The sequence below is a fragment of the Anopheles bellator genome, chromosome 1, assembly GCF_943735745.2.
Source record: "Anopheles bellator chromosome 1, idAnoBellAS_SP24_06.2, whole genome shotgun sequence".
NCBI lineage: Eukaryota > Metazoa > Arthropoda > Insecta > Diptera > Culicidae > Anopheles > Anopheles bellator.
This window is the reverse complement of record NC_071285.1, coordinates 1,818,166-1,834,066: the sequence shown is the minus strand read 5'-3', so window position 1 is coordinate 1,834,066 and position 15,901 is coordinate 1,818,166. Positions and strand designations below refer to the sequence as shown.

General features: G+C 50.5%; 3 protein-coding genes across 3 annotated transcripts; 2 read left to right on the top strand and 1 right to left on the bottom strand.

Moving 5' to 3' along the window:
* The first annotated feature begins 2,437 nt into the window (after positions 1 to 2,437).
* LOC131206493 (uncharacterized) lies at positions 2,438 to 9,124 on the top strand. Its single transcript, XM_058199061.1, has 5 exons — positions 2,438 to 2,708; positions 2,795 to 2,950; positions 3,577 to 4,270; positions 4,349 to 7,179; positions 8,143 to 9,124. The coding sequence occupies exons 1-5, from the start codon at positions 2,438 to 2,440 to the stop codon at positions 8,385 to 8,387; spliced, it is 4,197 nt and encodes a 1,398-aa protein (XP_058055044.1). The 3' UTR covers positions 8,388 to 9,124.
* An 840-nt stretch (positions 9,125 to 9,964) lies between these two features.
* LOC131214924 (uncharacterized) lies at positions 9,965 to 11,818 on the top strand. The gene is made up of 2 exons (XM_058209269.1): positions 9,965 to 11,066; positions 11,151 to 11,818. The coding sequence occupies exons 1-2, from the start codon at positions 10,305 to 10,307 to the stop codon at positions 11,367 to 11,369; spliced, it is 981 nt and encodes a 326-aa protein (XP_058065252.1). The 5' UTR covers positions 9,965 to 10,304; the 3' UTR covers positions 11,370 to 11,818.
* A 538-nt stretch (positions 11,819 to 12,356) lies between these two features.
* Positions 12,357 to 15,832, bottom strand: LOC131214952 (F-box and leucine-rich repeat protein 13-like). Its single transcript, XM_058209304.1, has 2 exons — positions 15,731 to 15,832; positions 12,357 to 14,994 (listed from the first exon to the last, which is right to left on the bottom strand). The coding sequence occupies exons 1-2, from the start codon at positions 15,824 to 15,826 to the stop codon at positions 12,868 to 12,870; spliced, it is 2,223 nt and encodes a 740-aa protein (XP_058065287.1). The 5' UTR covers positions 15,827 to 15,832; the 3' UTR covers positions 12,357 to 12,867.
* Between the last annotated feature and the right edge of the window lie 69 nt (positions 15,833 to 15,901).

Below are 15,901 nucleotides of genomic sequence, written 5' to 3'. Positions count from 1 at the left end.
TACAGCATCGAAAACGGCGACTCCAGCAGTGAGAAAGAGATGGGGCGAATTAGCGTTATACAAATTCAGCTACTTTAAAAATGAGCACCCTTGAACCGTCACTTATGTGCGAAAGCGAAATAGCATGATCCAACAATCCGCCTCGACGCGACGCGTACGACAAAGCGAGACAACGTGAACGATGGTGAGTGATCGCAAAACGGTGCGCTGTGTGAAAACAGCAGTTCAGTAGTTCAGTTCGGCCGTAGAGAAAAGAGAAATATGGATGATTTAACGGTTATCATTATTTCGCGATTGTAAAAGCCCTCTTTCGCGTGGCCAGTGTGTGCAAAGTGACCGTGGGTGTGGCATTCGAGGGTAAGAATTCGCTCCGTTTTTGCAGCCTTTCGAGGTCCAGCTGACAACGGACAGCAAAAGTTGTGGCCTTTGCGGTTCCACCGAGTGTTACATGAGAACACGGGCAAAGGTGTGTGAAACGAAGCAAGCTTTGAAAGGCGTTTCTCGAAATTCGGCGACGATTAAGGGAAATAAGGTGACGAAATAGGTTGTTGTTTCAGCGCAAGTGTCGACACGGGGCAGTCGCGGGTGCCGGAAGTAAAACGTTGTGACCGGGGAATTCCTTTTGCAAAGTGCAGCTTGTGTGTCCATCTTTGTAGTGCTCTCTCTGTCGCACTCGTGCTTGCGGTCGGTTCTCTCTTGCTCTCTTTGCTGTCTGGCCGTAGCCAGAAAGTCGTTGAAACGCGCTCTCACATTGTGCGACAAGTAAAACAGAAAGCCAGAAAGAAAACACAGCTACCGTTGGGAGCGAGAGCGAGAGGCAGATAATCGATCGAAATGAGATCCATTCTCTCGCCGACGAGTGGCTCTCGTTCGTTTTCATTGTGTCTCATGTGGTGTATGTGCGGCTTTGGCATCGTTTTAGGTGGTGTGTGTATGAGGTCAGCGCTTTGCCGTTGAAAGCAAAAGCAAAAGCAAATCACGAAAATCAGTTATCATCTTCGCAGAATAGTTTGTTTTTTTTCCAACAGCTAACCGCGAGAAGAAGCTAAAGCCGGCCTGGTTTCAAACCGGTGTGCCCACGGGATGTGAAAATCTGTTCCAAAAGTGTAGCAGCATTCGGGGTTTCCCATCATCGTCTCGTCGCTCTATCCTTAGCACAGTAGGCGGAGTAGGACTCTACGCCATGGTTTGCTGGTTTACCGAATAGAGTGTTTCATCGGCTGTTCTCGAATTTTGTCGAACTCTTCGCAGACCGAGATGTCCCTCCGTTTCCGCGACAACCCCGAGTAGGCCAGAAGTGAACGCGTAAGCCGTAAGTGTGTATGGGTGCCAAGCAAACAAGGGACTGTGGAAGAGGCTGCGATAGAGCGAAAAAGCAGCAGAAAACGAGTGCCGATAATTGCTGGTGGTGATGTTGAGGTGTTTCGTCTCGAATGTGGAAATGATTGTCTTTTGAAACAAGAGAAAAATCGTTTCATTCACCTGCTTACGCATCCAACTTCCAAAGGCCGTGAGAAGTGTGCATGTGTAGTGGTGATATGATGCATGTCAACGACAGCCCGTTTTCTTACGTGATTGCTACGATCGAAGGAAAATCGAACATGAAATCCCGGTCTACGCTTTGCAATACTTCAATCATTTTATTGGCATGGAAAAGAAATCGCGATCAATGCTCACATGTTGCGCGATACCCGGCGACGGTCCAAGAATACGGCGAGTGGTTTTCAGCTTTTCAGGTGGAACTCATCCCATCTTCCTTCGGGGAGTTTCCCCGTTAAAGCAGAGCTCCTGAATTCGAGCAGATACGCACCGCGTTGACGAAAAGGTGCATAACAAAACCGACGAAAACAGCAGCCCAACCGACCGACACTGTCGCTGGGCGAAGAGCGTGAAAAAACCAGTTCGAGCCAGTTTTTTCTCCGTTCTTGCGTCGTGAAGTGAAAGCCTGTTCCTGCGCTTGTGTTCTGATGCTACGTCGCCCGTTTATGTTCTTGCCTTATCCCAATTCGGCACTGCGTGTACGGCAGACGTCAAATAGTTCGCACGCACACAAAGGGCTGCGGGAAGTGGCCAATATAAATAATAATCGATGAGGTTTTAGCCGCCGCATCAAAGGAACAGCCGCACAGTTCTTGCCGGAAATGTGAAAACCCGTTTTTAACCTTATTATCTCCTCGTTTTAGCAAACGCCACCGGAAAATAGTTTTAAAGGTAATACAAAATGAGTGAATGAGTGAATTAATACCAATTCGTGACGGCCAGTGGCCAGCGGTGTACGCGTGTTTTATGATTTTGAACGCTGAACGCCTGTTGTGGGTAACGGTTGGGCATCGGGTGACGCTGTCCACCACCAAAGAAGAAGCAGCATCGTGTGGTAGTAGTGCGTTTGTTCGACAAAAGAAACCCCGGGAACGTCGCAGTCGACGGATTGCCGAAGATGGGTAAACGGAACGCAGCAGCCGCCATTGTGGACGCAGATCGTTTGCCACAGTTTGAAACACCACCGAAGCGTGCGAAACATGCCACGGCAGCGACGGTGGCACCAGTTACGCAGCAAGCGGCCGTTCCTGTCGCAGCACCACCGGTCACTCCGGCACCATACTCTCCGAACCTCAGTGCGAGTGAGTTTACGCTCAGTAAAGAGTTTGTCGACGGTACGCTGTTGATGGATTTGACGCTTAAGCAATGGCGCATCGGCAAACCGATCGGTAAGCTTCTGACGGAACTGCGCCCTGGCGGGGGTACAACTTACACTACTGACCCGCGCATACTGTTTTGCGCCGCTCTTCCACAGGCAAGGGTAGTTTCGGTGAAATATTTCTCGCCTCGGATAACATCGAACAGCCGGTCACGAGCGAGAACGCGGAGTATGTGGTCAAGATTGAGCCCCACTCGAACGGGCCACTGTTTGTCGAAATTCATTGTCTGCTGAACACGGCCAAACGCTCCGGTAAGTTGAGGAAGGTTTGAGTTTTGTTTCCCCATGCGCTGTAACGTTTGAAATTCCATACTTTCGCTCTGGTGTTCTTTTCATTTTCGTCACGTTCCGGATGGGTTTGTTTACGTTTGTAAGTAGGGTCCCTCCATTGAAAGTCCTACATAAAATAGTCGCAAACAAGCCCCTTCACGCGAAGTGATAATACGACCATAGCTTTTGTGCCCTTGAATTGTCGCATTACTAATTAATTGTCAAGGAAATTCCGAGACCAATCATCCGTATCGTTTTACGTCTAGCAACAACGTATTGTGTTGCATTGTTTGTATGTGTTATTCATAGTTTCTATTGAACTCAGCTCGCCATTCTTGATGTAAACAATCTAGCGGCCGTTGGAAAAATGTATGTCAAGTGGAACAGCTGTTTGTAAACAGCTCTGCCTTGCGGCGCGTCTAGTCGAGCTGTCTACCGGCTGTGTGGTTTCGAGCAGTTTAAATGCTTCGCTGCCAATGGTTGCACTCACACCATGATGGTTATCGTTGATAAACATTCTATTGATGGTGCATTTTTATTGATATGTTGTTTCATGAGCAATCGTTTCTATGAAAAAAAGAAACTAAACATCCTCTTGTGCATTTCAGAGTCCTGTCAAATCCCGCCCGGAATGCCAGAGTACATTGCCTCCGGTTCACACCTGTTCAAGAACCAACGGTACCGGTTTCTCATCTTGAAGCGCTACAGCCGTGATCTGCACTCAATCATCAAGAACAAGCGCGTCGATCCGAAGAGCATCCCGGTGATCGCCTGTCAGATACTGGACGTGCTGGAGCATTTACACGATCAAGGTTACGTGCACTCCGACATTAAGGCGGAAAACTTAATGATTGGCACGGTTGTTAGCGCTAGCAGCAGCAAGGCGACAAAGAACGGTGATCACTGGCTCCATGGTTCGGGGTTAGTAGCTGGGAAACTCGGAGCACAAGGTGGCAAACAACTGTTCCACGATGAAACAGACTTTGCAAAGGTGTCGGGAGAAAGTGGATTGCAAAATGGTGGTGGCTCGCTGTATCACCACGTTCCGCAAGATCATCACATCGAGATGTGTGGTGGTCGTTCGCGCACGCTTCGTCCACTGAAAACGGTCACGTATCGCGATTTGAGCGACGACGAGGATCGCACTAATGGCGCTGCCGTACGCAGCTCCGCACGACGTGGCCGAGGTCGTCGTAGGAAGAATCCGGACGTATCGTACACCTACTCGATCTCACCGCGCCGAACGGCGAACGGCTACGAGGAGCTTAAGGCAGCGACAGAAGAGGCTCACTGGAACGAGATGTACCATCACAAGCAGCAGAGCCGAGCGGCAGCAGCCGCAGCAGCAGCAGCGGCGGCGACCGCAGGTAATGCCGGTCACTCGCATACCGCGGCACCACCGTTACGACTTTCCTCCCCAACACCGGCTCATGATCGAATCCACCTAATCGACTTTGGGCTGGCGTCAAAGTTTATGAACTCGGGAGGTCAGCACCGGCCGTTCTGCATGGATCAGCGCCGGGCGCACGATGGAACGCTCGAGTTCACTTCGCGCGACGCACACATGGGAGCTCACGTGCGCCGCAGCGACCTCGAGTGCCTCGGGTACAATCTGGTGTACTGGAGTCGCGGCTTTTTGCCGTGGAAGGACGAAAAATTGCTCAACCAGCCGGAGCAAGTGCACCGCATGAAGGAGTACTTTATGACGGATGTGCGTGAAATGTTGCGTCTCATCTACGGCGAAGACTGTCCCGCGTATTTAGGCGAGTTCCTAGCGTATGTTAATCAGTTGACGTACGACGCGCGCCCTGACTATCAGCACTGCCGGGCACTGTTTGTGAAGGAGATGAAACGGCTTGGCGGACCGGTGCCAACGCGCCACCAGCCGCTCCGGCTGGACTTGGAAGCGATTGAATGCGGGAGTGTCTCTCTGACTGCACAGGATGAAGCCGAAATTACGAACAAAATCAATCACGTCAAATCGCTCATGAAGCTGGGCGGTGCCCTGTTTCCGTACCGCGAAAGTACGCCACACAGTAAGGCGACGTCAAAAAATCTGCGCTCGAAGCGTAGTGACGTCCGAAATTTGCTGCTGGTCGGTGGAATGACGTCCGGAGGCGGCGGCGTTGCAACTCCCGGAGCGAATGGAGCTACCGAGGAAGTGGTGGCTGCGGGGGTTTTGGTGAACGGTGGCACACTTTCGCACACGCAGTCAACACCGATAGGAACCCGCAAACGGGCGGAGAAAAAGTTTAGCTGTGAAGAAATCTTCGCCACCGACGCCGATCAGATCGCGCGCGATCGCGTCGAGAAGGAGTTTGAACGGGCGGAGCAGATGCAAGAGGAAACGGTCCGGCGGTACAAGGGCAAACCGACGTACGCAATACAGGAGCAGGAGGAGCGCAAACTACGGACCGGCCACAGTGTGGGTGCGTTGGAGTACGCAGAAAGTGAGGACTACATCAAGGGCTACACGAAGCCGATGATGGACATTCTGCGCAAACGGCAATCGCAGCTGTTTCATGATATCGAGGAGGAAAGAAGACGAAAGAGAGCGGAATCGACGGAGGTGGATCAGATGAATGGGCAAGACGAAAAAGAAGAGGAGGAAAGTGACGTGGAGGACGACGTCTCGGAAGATAACGCCGAGCTGGATGAAGACGCAGAAGAAGAACAGGAAGGTGACGAAGAGGCGGAAGAGTTGGAAGAACCGGACGAGGAGTGTTACGAGTATCACTCGTCCAAAGGATCTTCCCATCGTAAAGGACACAAAACAGAGGACACCGATAGTGACTTTATCAACGATGGAGGCTGTGAGGAGGAGGGGGCAGAGGAAGAAGATGAGCAAGATAGTGATCAGGAAGAAGGCGAAGAGGACGACGAAGACGACGAGGAAGAGCAGGACAGTGATTTTAACGATCAAGAGAGCACGTACGAAAGTGACGAGGAAGAAGTAATCGAGCCTTCACGTCGCAAGGGAATGATAGCCAAGAATGGCATGCGGCGTAGCAAGGGTGGTCACAAGCCGAACGGAGGTTCGCGAAAGAGAGTGATCGAACAACATCCGGAACCATCAGTCGCTATGATCGACGTTCGAAAGCGATCGAAACACGCTAACCTGAGAAACCTGCAATCCAGTCACAACTTCCATGTCGGAACCGATGGAACCGATAGGGCGGAACCGGAAGCCACTAGGTATGGCACGGGATGCGGTCGTCGTGATAAAAGTAAATCGCGCAAGGTGCATCGAACTGTGAACGAAGATCAGCATCATAACAACAACAATAGTAACAAAGTGTACTACGATGGCGATGTTGATGACTCCTCGCACGATACGGCTCCGGCCAATCCGATAGGCGGTGGTGCGAACCGCGAAATGCAGGCGGATCGCTCTGGGAAGTATCAGTACGTGAAACGGCGCAAATCGGGTCTCCGGGAACGGATCCGACCGACGGATCGGGGCAACGATTACCAGGACAATCTACAGCGCAAACGGAAGGCTGCGATGCGGAACAAAAAGCGCCGTGAATCGGCGGCCCTGTCCGCGGGTGGTCGTATGGCGGAGGATGGATCGCAGCATCATCGGGGGGCTGAAGAGGATGATTGCCTAGACGAGTCCGGTGTGGACGATGACACCTCGCGCAGCAGTCACCATTCGGTGGAGTCTTCATCGTCAATGGCATCAGGCACAATGTCCTCTTCGTCCACGTCATCGTCGTTTTCGTCTTCCTCGGTCTCCCGCCGACGCGCCCGTCGGACGGCCAACGCTTCCCGCGACAGCAGCAGTCACCGTTCTTCCGTGCGGCGAAGAGGCAAATCCGAAGCGGCAACATCGCTCAGCAGTAACGGTAGCCGTAATGGATGGAGTCGCTCGAACTCGCAGCACAGCAATCGTTCGACGACGAACTCGTCCTCACGCTCGTCCTCGGTGTCGGCTTCGACGCTTCAGCAGCAACAGAATCAGGACGACCATCATCATCATTACTGCTACGGTGGTCGGGAGACGGATCACCATCATCAGCCTGTCAGAAAACGGCTTGCTACCTTGCCGGAGGATGACTTCTTGGGTGACGAAGACGACGATACACGCGATGTCGATTATTCGCCGATTTGCACACGCGGCAAGCGCAAAACGAAAGGTGCCACACAAAACGGTGGCCCTGAGCATAAGTCAACGATATCCAACGTTCGCCGACGGAATGAATCGAAAGGTAAGAACGCACGCACACGATATTTGAGCGAAAGGGAAAAGAATGCCTCCTCAACGGTAGACAATGTTAAACCTATTTCCAATAATTAGCCGATGTTTTAGCGAATTGTTTGTTTCTCATTTTCGCGACCACCTTTCGCGTAGAATTGACCTCCTTTTATCTCCTTGTTTTTGTATTACTTTTCTCTCTTTCCTAGGATCATTTTCCTTAACCTAGGCGTGTCGCGCGGTGTTAGTTCAGCGTTAGTTCAGAGTGTGTCAGCCTTCTCCCGTGGGACGTACAGAGCCATCGGTCAATGGATTCCTAGCTGTTGAGTGTCCGATAAAATTCCCCTCGTTTAACTTTCGAATGCCTCACCACCGGCAGGATCTGAGAGAGTTGTTGGCACCCCGTTTTTTGAGTACCGTGTTCAGGAGGGCTACCCATTTCGTAAACGTATTTGACTAGTTTACAGTGGCAAAGTGACAACGCGAATGGAAGAAAAATACTCCTCTGTACAGAATATAAGACTGTTATAGTTATAGCAACTAGTAGAAGATTGATTTAAAACTAAAAATCGTATAAAGGGGCGGAAAGAGAGCGAAAGAGCGGAGTATGTAAATATTGGCCCTAGCTGTTTTAGCATAAGCTTGTAGAAAGTGAACAAAAAACTGAGTTTGTATAGCAGCTCAAGCGAGAGAGACTCCATGTTGTCGCTCGACCACGGGGTAGAATGATCTGATGTTTTGTTGGCACTACACAAAACCAGACCCCCGTTTTCGAGAGCGTTTTTCGTGCGGTGTGAGGTTCATCCAGCCATCAATGGCCAAGGGCACCCACCTACTGTAAGGTGTTTTGAAACGAACATATTTATATTCTGCTCGTTGGATTTAAGGATTAGTGAACGGATTACAAAATCGATGCAAAGACTTACCCGGTTTCGCATTCTGTTGTTGTATGTTGTCGTTGTCCTTCTAATGGCAGGTGGTGGGCACGGTAAAGGGGCCGCCGACGCATCCTCGACATCTTCCGTTTCCTCTTCGTCTTCTTCAGCCACCCATCGGCAGGCTTGCGAGTCACGCCAGGATGTGCCACCGACGGTGCAGCAGCCTCACCGAGGTCGTCGCTATCAGCATCATCAAGCGCAGCCACACTACTACTCCCACACGCAGGACGAACAGCCTCAGCGCCACTCGACGATGTTGGTCCGCACGTACAGCCGTGGGTAGTAGTAGCGTGTGACGGCGCCGGGTACTCTGGTGTCGTTGAAGGTGTAGGTAAACGCGAAAAGTGTAACACAAGAAGAGTGTAAATATTTAAAGTGGTCTAGAAATTCGCCTTCCATGCCGAAGGCGAAGACACTTGCTTTGTGTTCGTTTAGTGGGAAAGCGGGGCCCCAAGGGTCTCTTCCTAGGTTGGTGTTGTGTGAACGGAAAAGAAACGCTGAAGGAGCAATCGGAAATAATCATTGTGGAAGAAGTAAAACTGCAGTCCGAAATGATTGCGTATGAATAAGAAAACCTTATCCTCTACACTATTACTATCAACCCATACCGCGCAGTTATTAGAATGGTTGGTTCCGCAGATGAAGCGCCTGTTGCCGCGCACTACTATTACAGATGGTAAGCAAAACGGAAAATCTCAATCTATTTGAACAGCCAAACAAAACTTTGGTACATTCGAGAGCATGGCGCAGGGCAAATATTGTTCTGGTGAAAGCGAAAATATTAATTAGGATTGGGACATTATAACAAAGGCGTCCAGTGATGAATGATATTGCATGAATGAATGTACTTCTCATGAGTTTTGGGTTGGGAAAAGGATTGAAAGGGGAAATCTCCAAAAAAAACACTGAATAATGCAGCTTATAAAACTAGTTATTAATTACACATTGGCCGAAGGCGCGGGCTGAGTGGCTGAAAGGGCCTTTGAATGTTAGCAGAAGCGCAGAACGTGCAAGGATCGGATCAGATCAGATCGGATCGGATCGGATCAGAAGAAGTGTCAGAAAGCAATGATCACAATTGATTGACACGTTTAGAGAAAGAGCGAGAGTAAAATAACTGGCGTTTCCCCCACAACTTACCCAGTCTGTTAGAAAGTGAATGAAACTTAAACAAAAAAACAATGGAATTCAAATATATTATGAAACTATCTGTATTTTAGCTGTAAAGCTCCCTCATCTATTATTATTACTACTAAGTGGATGAGCTAGCGTTCATGTGTTCAAGGAGAGCACGAGCGCCCCTCTCTGAATGGAAATTCAGGTCTCAATATCTCGCGCTGTGTGGTTGGTCCCCCGAGTGTAGTTGGTCATTCTTGAACGGTTAAGAAATAGAAAAACCAATCTGATAATAAATAATCTTGATCATTGAACGCATAACTAAGACTAAACGTAAACACACATTACACACATTCGATACACGATACGCAAGAGCCCGTCTCTGGCGCGCTAGGAATGGCTATAATGGAATAAAGAAAAATTATGTAAAAACAAGCCGCCACCTGGCCACTCTTGATACTGTTCCATCGTCGGCGGGAATCCGAAACCAACGTAACAAATAATTTTATTGTATTATTTTTTATCAAGGAACAGACGTATTTTGCACAATTTGGACGACTTGATCGCTTATGCTACCGACAATGCATTAACGGTAATTTTAAACTGCCTCCCTATGGTGGTGCGCAGTCGAGCAGTGCACGCCTTGCTCGAATTCGGGCAGCTTGTAGTGCGGTGATCTGTCAGCTGTCAGTTTGTGCTTTTGCGAATTGCGTGTTTTTCTGTCAAAGAAAAAAGTCACTCCTTGCTCCAAACGGGAAACGGGAAAGTGGCCACCAAACGCGCCCGGAATGGCCCGTTGCCTGTGGATTTATCGAACAAACAGCGCCTAGTGGTCGCACGCGAGTGAATGCTTGATGCTCGTCCGCCGTGTCTCTAAGCCGACGTGTGAAAAAGTGAAAACAAACGCCACCATGGCACGGTTTCAAGTGTTTCGCCCCCGTCGTAGGTTTTAGGCCACTTCTTCCCCACCAAAGAAAGCAATAAGCACACCAACCCGTGCGCGTATCGAAATCTTCCATCGCACGGCCTACTGCCACGGGTCAAGGTCGGCCAAACAACCTTCCCGCCACCCATTGCAGGAGCAATGGATCGCGTGAAGCTGTGCGATCAGATACTGCTGCAAAAGCTTACTTTGCTTAGTAATGCTGCGCTCAGGACGAACCGGGGAATTACGGAGCGCGAGCTGGAGGAAGCGTTCAAAAAGTCGATTGGGTTCCGGGCGCCCCGCTTCTTTCCACCGACCGATGGGACGCTACCGATCGTCTACAGCGCGCTGTTCGTAGTGGCCCTGTTCGTCGTGACTCCCTTTTTGGCCGGATTTCTCGAGCTAGCCCTCGGTATGCGCTGCATCGTGCCAAACAACTATCTGATCTGGGAAGCGACGCGCCCAGTCTCGAACTGCGACTTTTGTCGTGGCGTCGATCGGCCAATCATACTGCCGAATTTGACGCGCGACGAGTTCCAACCGTACGCGTACTCCTCGCGGCCCATCATCATCAAGCGAGCCGTTTCGCATTGGCCAGCGGTGCGGCTGCTGAACTTTACCTTCCTGAAGGACCTGTACCTGCGGCACCCGGCCGCACTCGACAGTCTGCACGAGGATTGTCAATTCTTGCACTTCAAATCTAACTTCCAAACACTGCGCGACGTGTTCCGGATGTCGGACGATCGGGCCGAGTTTCGTGCCGGCCAGCAACCGTGGTACGTCGGGTGGAGCAACTGCAACCCGGCGGTACTGCGGGAACTACGAAGGCTCTACCCAAAGCCACACTTCCTGCCGGACGATGCCGAAATGCCGAACACGGACTTTGTGTTTCTCGGCTACGAGCAGGGTGCCGTGATGCACGTAAGCAGAGCACCGAAACCTTTAAGGATTCTCTATGATTAATCGCACTCACCGTCTCTCTCCCGTCTCTGTCCACTCTGATAGATTGACTACATCCCACGGTTAATGTGGCAGGCGCAACTGCGGGGCAACAAAAGCTGGATCCTGGCCCCGACGCCCGAGTGTGATGCGGTTTGCCGCAGTTTTAGCTTCTACGTGGAACCCGGCGATGCGTTGCTGGTCGATACGCGCCTCTGGTACCACGGGACGTTCATCCACTCGAAGGGAGAGTTCTCGCTCACGATACAGTCGGAGTACGGTTAGATGATGCTCTAGTCCCAGCTGCAAGCTGCATTTCCCGGGGACACGCCAATCCGTGATGCCAATCGTGTGCAGCAAGCGCAGTCGATCCCCCGGCCGTACGATACACTCCCGGTGTGCCCTCGGCGCATCAGGGAGCTAGTGTCCGCGAGCACACGCGTGGTTATTATTATTTCGTTGTTTGTTAAGTAACTCCTCAATCGCGAGACGCGGTGTATTTCTATTCAATGTTTGATCGTGTTTTTAAATTCCTCCCTTAGTGCCATGGACCATTCAGTTATTATTTATGTTTTATTACTGTACAGTGTGTAATTCCGTTAATTTGTGTGCTTTTTTCGTGTTCCAATCCCCATTTTTATGCCCAGTGTGAATGCAACGAGTGTTTCCTTTTTCAAGAACCTTTACATTTGCTTTACGTTTCACGAACGCTGCTCTTCGGTTGTTCTGCTCTTCGGTTGTTCTGCTCTTCGGTTGACCGTCAGCCCGGCTCGGACTGATTGTAAATAGGTGTTGTTTCTTTTCTAATAGCAAGAACGATAGTTCCCGGGGAAAAAAATTTAAACACAAAAAATCAATTATTTACAAAGCAACAAACCAAAACAACGTTCGGAAAGCGATCGATGATGCTGTAGATAATTAGTCATATTAATAAAACAAATGGGCGCCTAATAATTTCTGAAAATCACTGTGACGAGTTATTCAACAAAGTTTTTACTGTTTGTGGTGATAATATTACAACAAATGATCGTTCAGCGGTGATTTTGTAGCGTAATCATCAATCAATCGATCGGCTTCCATCGGATGAGGTTCGGATTTAAATAGGTTAATTCCCAAAGTGATAGCTTCAAAGAAGGTCTGAACATTGAGCGGTTACTTGACATTCCGGTTCTTGATGGTAAGTTGCTTTCGTTTCCTTAAACATAGCCTTAAACTGTATGGTAGCACATTTTTTGGGTAGATTTATATTTTATTTAAATATTTGGTTGGTGAGTTATATATCTAGTCGAAAATACTAAATAACAATTTAATGCTGAAGCACAATTGAATACATAAATTAATTATCATATAAATCGCCCTTGCTTCTTGCCCAAAATTCTGTAAAGTCATTTCCAGCGTATGACGCGCGCTTTTATTGCTTTTGATGATATCTCTCGTCCGTCATTTACGATTAACTTTTATGAGCATGGCACCGACTAGTCCTTATCATTTGTTGCTCCAAAACCACTTATCAAGTGTTTGCATTTTTCTCCATCGTTTGTAGCACCTCATTTATCGGCTCAATCGGCCCAAATAAGCGAACTCCAACGATGCTCGGGGGTGGCTTTTGTTTAACAGCGCGTAAGTGGTTCAATTACATAACATTTTAAAGGACATACGTTATTAATCTGTTTGATTTCTTACACACGTGGTCGGCGCGTTCTACGGTCCCGCCAGTGTAACCATCAGCAAGAGAAAGGCGGCATCAAAGAGCAGCAACAATCCCAACAGCACCGTGCGCCTGTTAAATAAACACCGGCATTCGCGGTGGAGGAGGCGCAGGCCGCGCCGTCGGTCGTCCAATGCCCAGCGAAAGTGCTCCCGACAATCTGCCCCCGAAGTTGGTCACACTACAACAATCGTCCTGTCTTCCGGGCAATATCGTAGTCAACAGTGGCAGGTTGACGAGCCTCATGCCCGGATCATCGCACATATGTTTACACCCGCGGACGTCGATCATCCTCAGCTGACGGGCGTGTAGCGCAATGTAGTCGAGGGTGAAATCAGTCAGCTGATAGCATCGGCGTAGGCTGAGCGTTCGCAGACGCTTCAGGTGGACCGTGATCTGTTCCACGGCGCGATCGTTCAGGCTGTGGCACTCGCTAAGATCGAGTTGCTCGATCGACGGGCAGTTGCGAACAAGCACCCGGATGCCGTCGAACGAAATCTGCTGACACTGGGCGAGCGAAAGTTGCTGCAGCTCGACCAGGCGAAAGTTGCATAGCAACGAGACGTCCGTCAGTTGATTGCAGCAGGCGAGATTGAGGACCCGCAGTTGTTGAAGCCTGCCGATCGAGTATCCATTTGCTTCATCGTCATCAGCGCGCGCACGCAGTTCATCGATGGCCGTTTGGGACCGGCGGTTAATGACGGCCATCAGGCGCTGTTTACGTTCCGCTTCCTCGACAATTTGCTGCTCGGCTCGGCTCCGGATCGATATGCGCATCGGTGGCGCGATCGGTACATCCACCACGATCAACTCCGCTGGTTCATTGTTTTGATCAGCCTCCGGAGACTCGGCACCGTCAGCGACGTCCGGCGACGGCTTGCTTTTCAGCTCCTGCTGACGCAACAACGGTCCTAATCCGAGCCCGGTCATGGCATCGTCCGTAACTTTACGACAATTCTCCAGATCGAGCCGCGTGAGATGCACGAGATTGCGGAAGATGTGCTGCAGACACAGATCGGACACGGAGTCGAGACAGAAGCCCACATCGAGCACGTTCAGCTGGGGCAGATTCTCGGTTAACGCAATGATTGTACGCTCGCAGAGGTTGAGTGCCCGGATGTGTAGCTCGCGCAAATTGGGGCGCGGCCGGGAAGCCAAGCCAACCAGTAAACCTTCGCCGGTGATTTCCTCGCAGTACGAAACGTCCAACACTTCCAGCGCCTGCAGGTGGACCAACTCCCGGGCACCCTGATTGCTGATGGCACGACACCCGCGCAGACGCAAGACTCGTAAGCCCGTCAGCTCGTTGCAAATCTGCCACAGACAGCTGTCCGTCATGCGGTAAGCTTTGGTTAGGTCCAGTTCCGTTAGGGTTGCGGTCTGCACACGCAACAGCGTTTGCAGCCCACGGTATGAAAGCTGCTCGCAACGGTTCAACTCGAGCCGCTGGAGTTGCAGTTCCGGTTGCATCGCGGCCAGCACCTCGAGCGCCCCATCGTCGATCAGTGTTTCACTAAAGTTCAGTGCCCGTAGGGTTCGCTTTCGCTCATCGATGAGCCGTGAAATGTAGTGGAACGTAAGCACACTCTCCGACGGTTCCGTCCCATTGCTGCCGCTGCCCGGGTAGAACTTCCGATAGAGGCCCTTGTGGAACGAAATGTGACACCCCGACAGGTCGAGCACGGCTAGGGAGGGCATAATTTCGCACATCCGGTGGAGGATCGCATCGGACAGGTATTGGTTGTGGGTGAGCCGTAACTCCGTAACACCGGCGAGGGTCTTGGAAAGCTCCGCCCGTTCGGCAGGGTCTTCGAACAGCCGCACGCACATGAACAGATCGCGACACGACCGGATTGTCAGTGAGCGGAGCGCTGGCAGCGAGCGTAAAATGGCGTACAGATCGCGTTCCTGGATTTCGCACGAACCCAGCTCAAGGCGTCGGATCGCGGGTCCGAAGTGTTGGAAAAAATCCCCCACTCGCTCAACGTCCACTTCCGAGAGGCCGACATTCGGGAAGGAGCGACAGCTCCGCAGCAAATCGGAAACGGGCGAACTGTTGGCATCGAACGGGATTCGGCGCAGCATAAGCCAAAGTCGATCCCGCAAGCCAGTGTGCTGGGTTGCCTCAAGCCACCGCTGGCAGGTTTGGCCAGCTACACACCGATCGGATGCACTGAGGTAGGTGAATATCTTTACTAGGATCTACGAGAAAAGAAGTAAATGTGACATCTATTAATAGCGGTGCCAATGGCGGACAAAATCTGGTTTATCGATGTCTGTGAATGATTGGTAAAAACGGAAGAATGATTTTTCGGTTCCGTTTCATTGGAACTGCGTGACACAAAGCCCCTATTGCGATTAGCTATCAAATTAAATTACCCGATTCTGCGATTACTCTCTATGCGTTGCGCAATGATTCTTTCTTTTTCCTTGGATCAGAGTGACCCAGTGGCAGTTGCGATTAGCTATCAAATTGCTCTCTGCCTTCTTTGTTTCTGCAACAAACGGACAGTGGAACTATCGCAAGAATGCTTATTTGTGAGCCGACTGCTCTCGTCGTTTAGTTCAGGAACTCATTTCCAAGCGATGAATCACTTAAAATTATACGCCATATACTTAAATCTCCCCGATTAGGCAGGTACTTAGATAGCAACGCCCCCCCCGATGTCGTTCACCCTTTACTATCGCAGCTGAAAAAAAAACAGTCACAACAACGCAGAAAGAGAATTGTTGTCACCATTTGAAGAGCTTCTATTTTTTCACCGCAGCTGGTTTGCCGAGCCGACATCGTTATCAGGATGAAATTGCTTACGCAGCGATTAAACTCCCAGACGGACTCCCACATCGTCTATCGTCATTCACGGACCGGACGTGTGGTGCGTATTGGTCTCGTGACCAGCCTCGAAAAACATTTTAGCATCTAATGGGGCTCTCTTACCTCCATCGGCAGGTCCGCGTACGGTGGTCCAAACTCGCTGTAGTAGCTGGCGCTGCTGCTGCAGGACGATGCGAAACTACGGTCCCTGCTAGCCATGGTTACGATAATACTGCACAAGGAAATCTCTAACCCGGACGGAGCACTTCAACAGACTGGCGGGCGCGGGCGCAA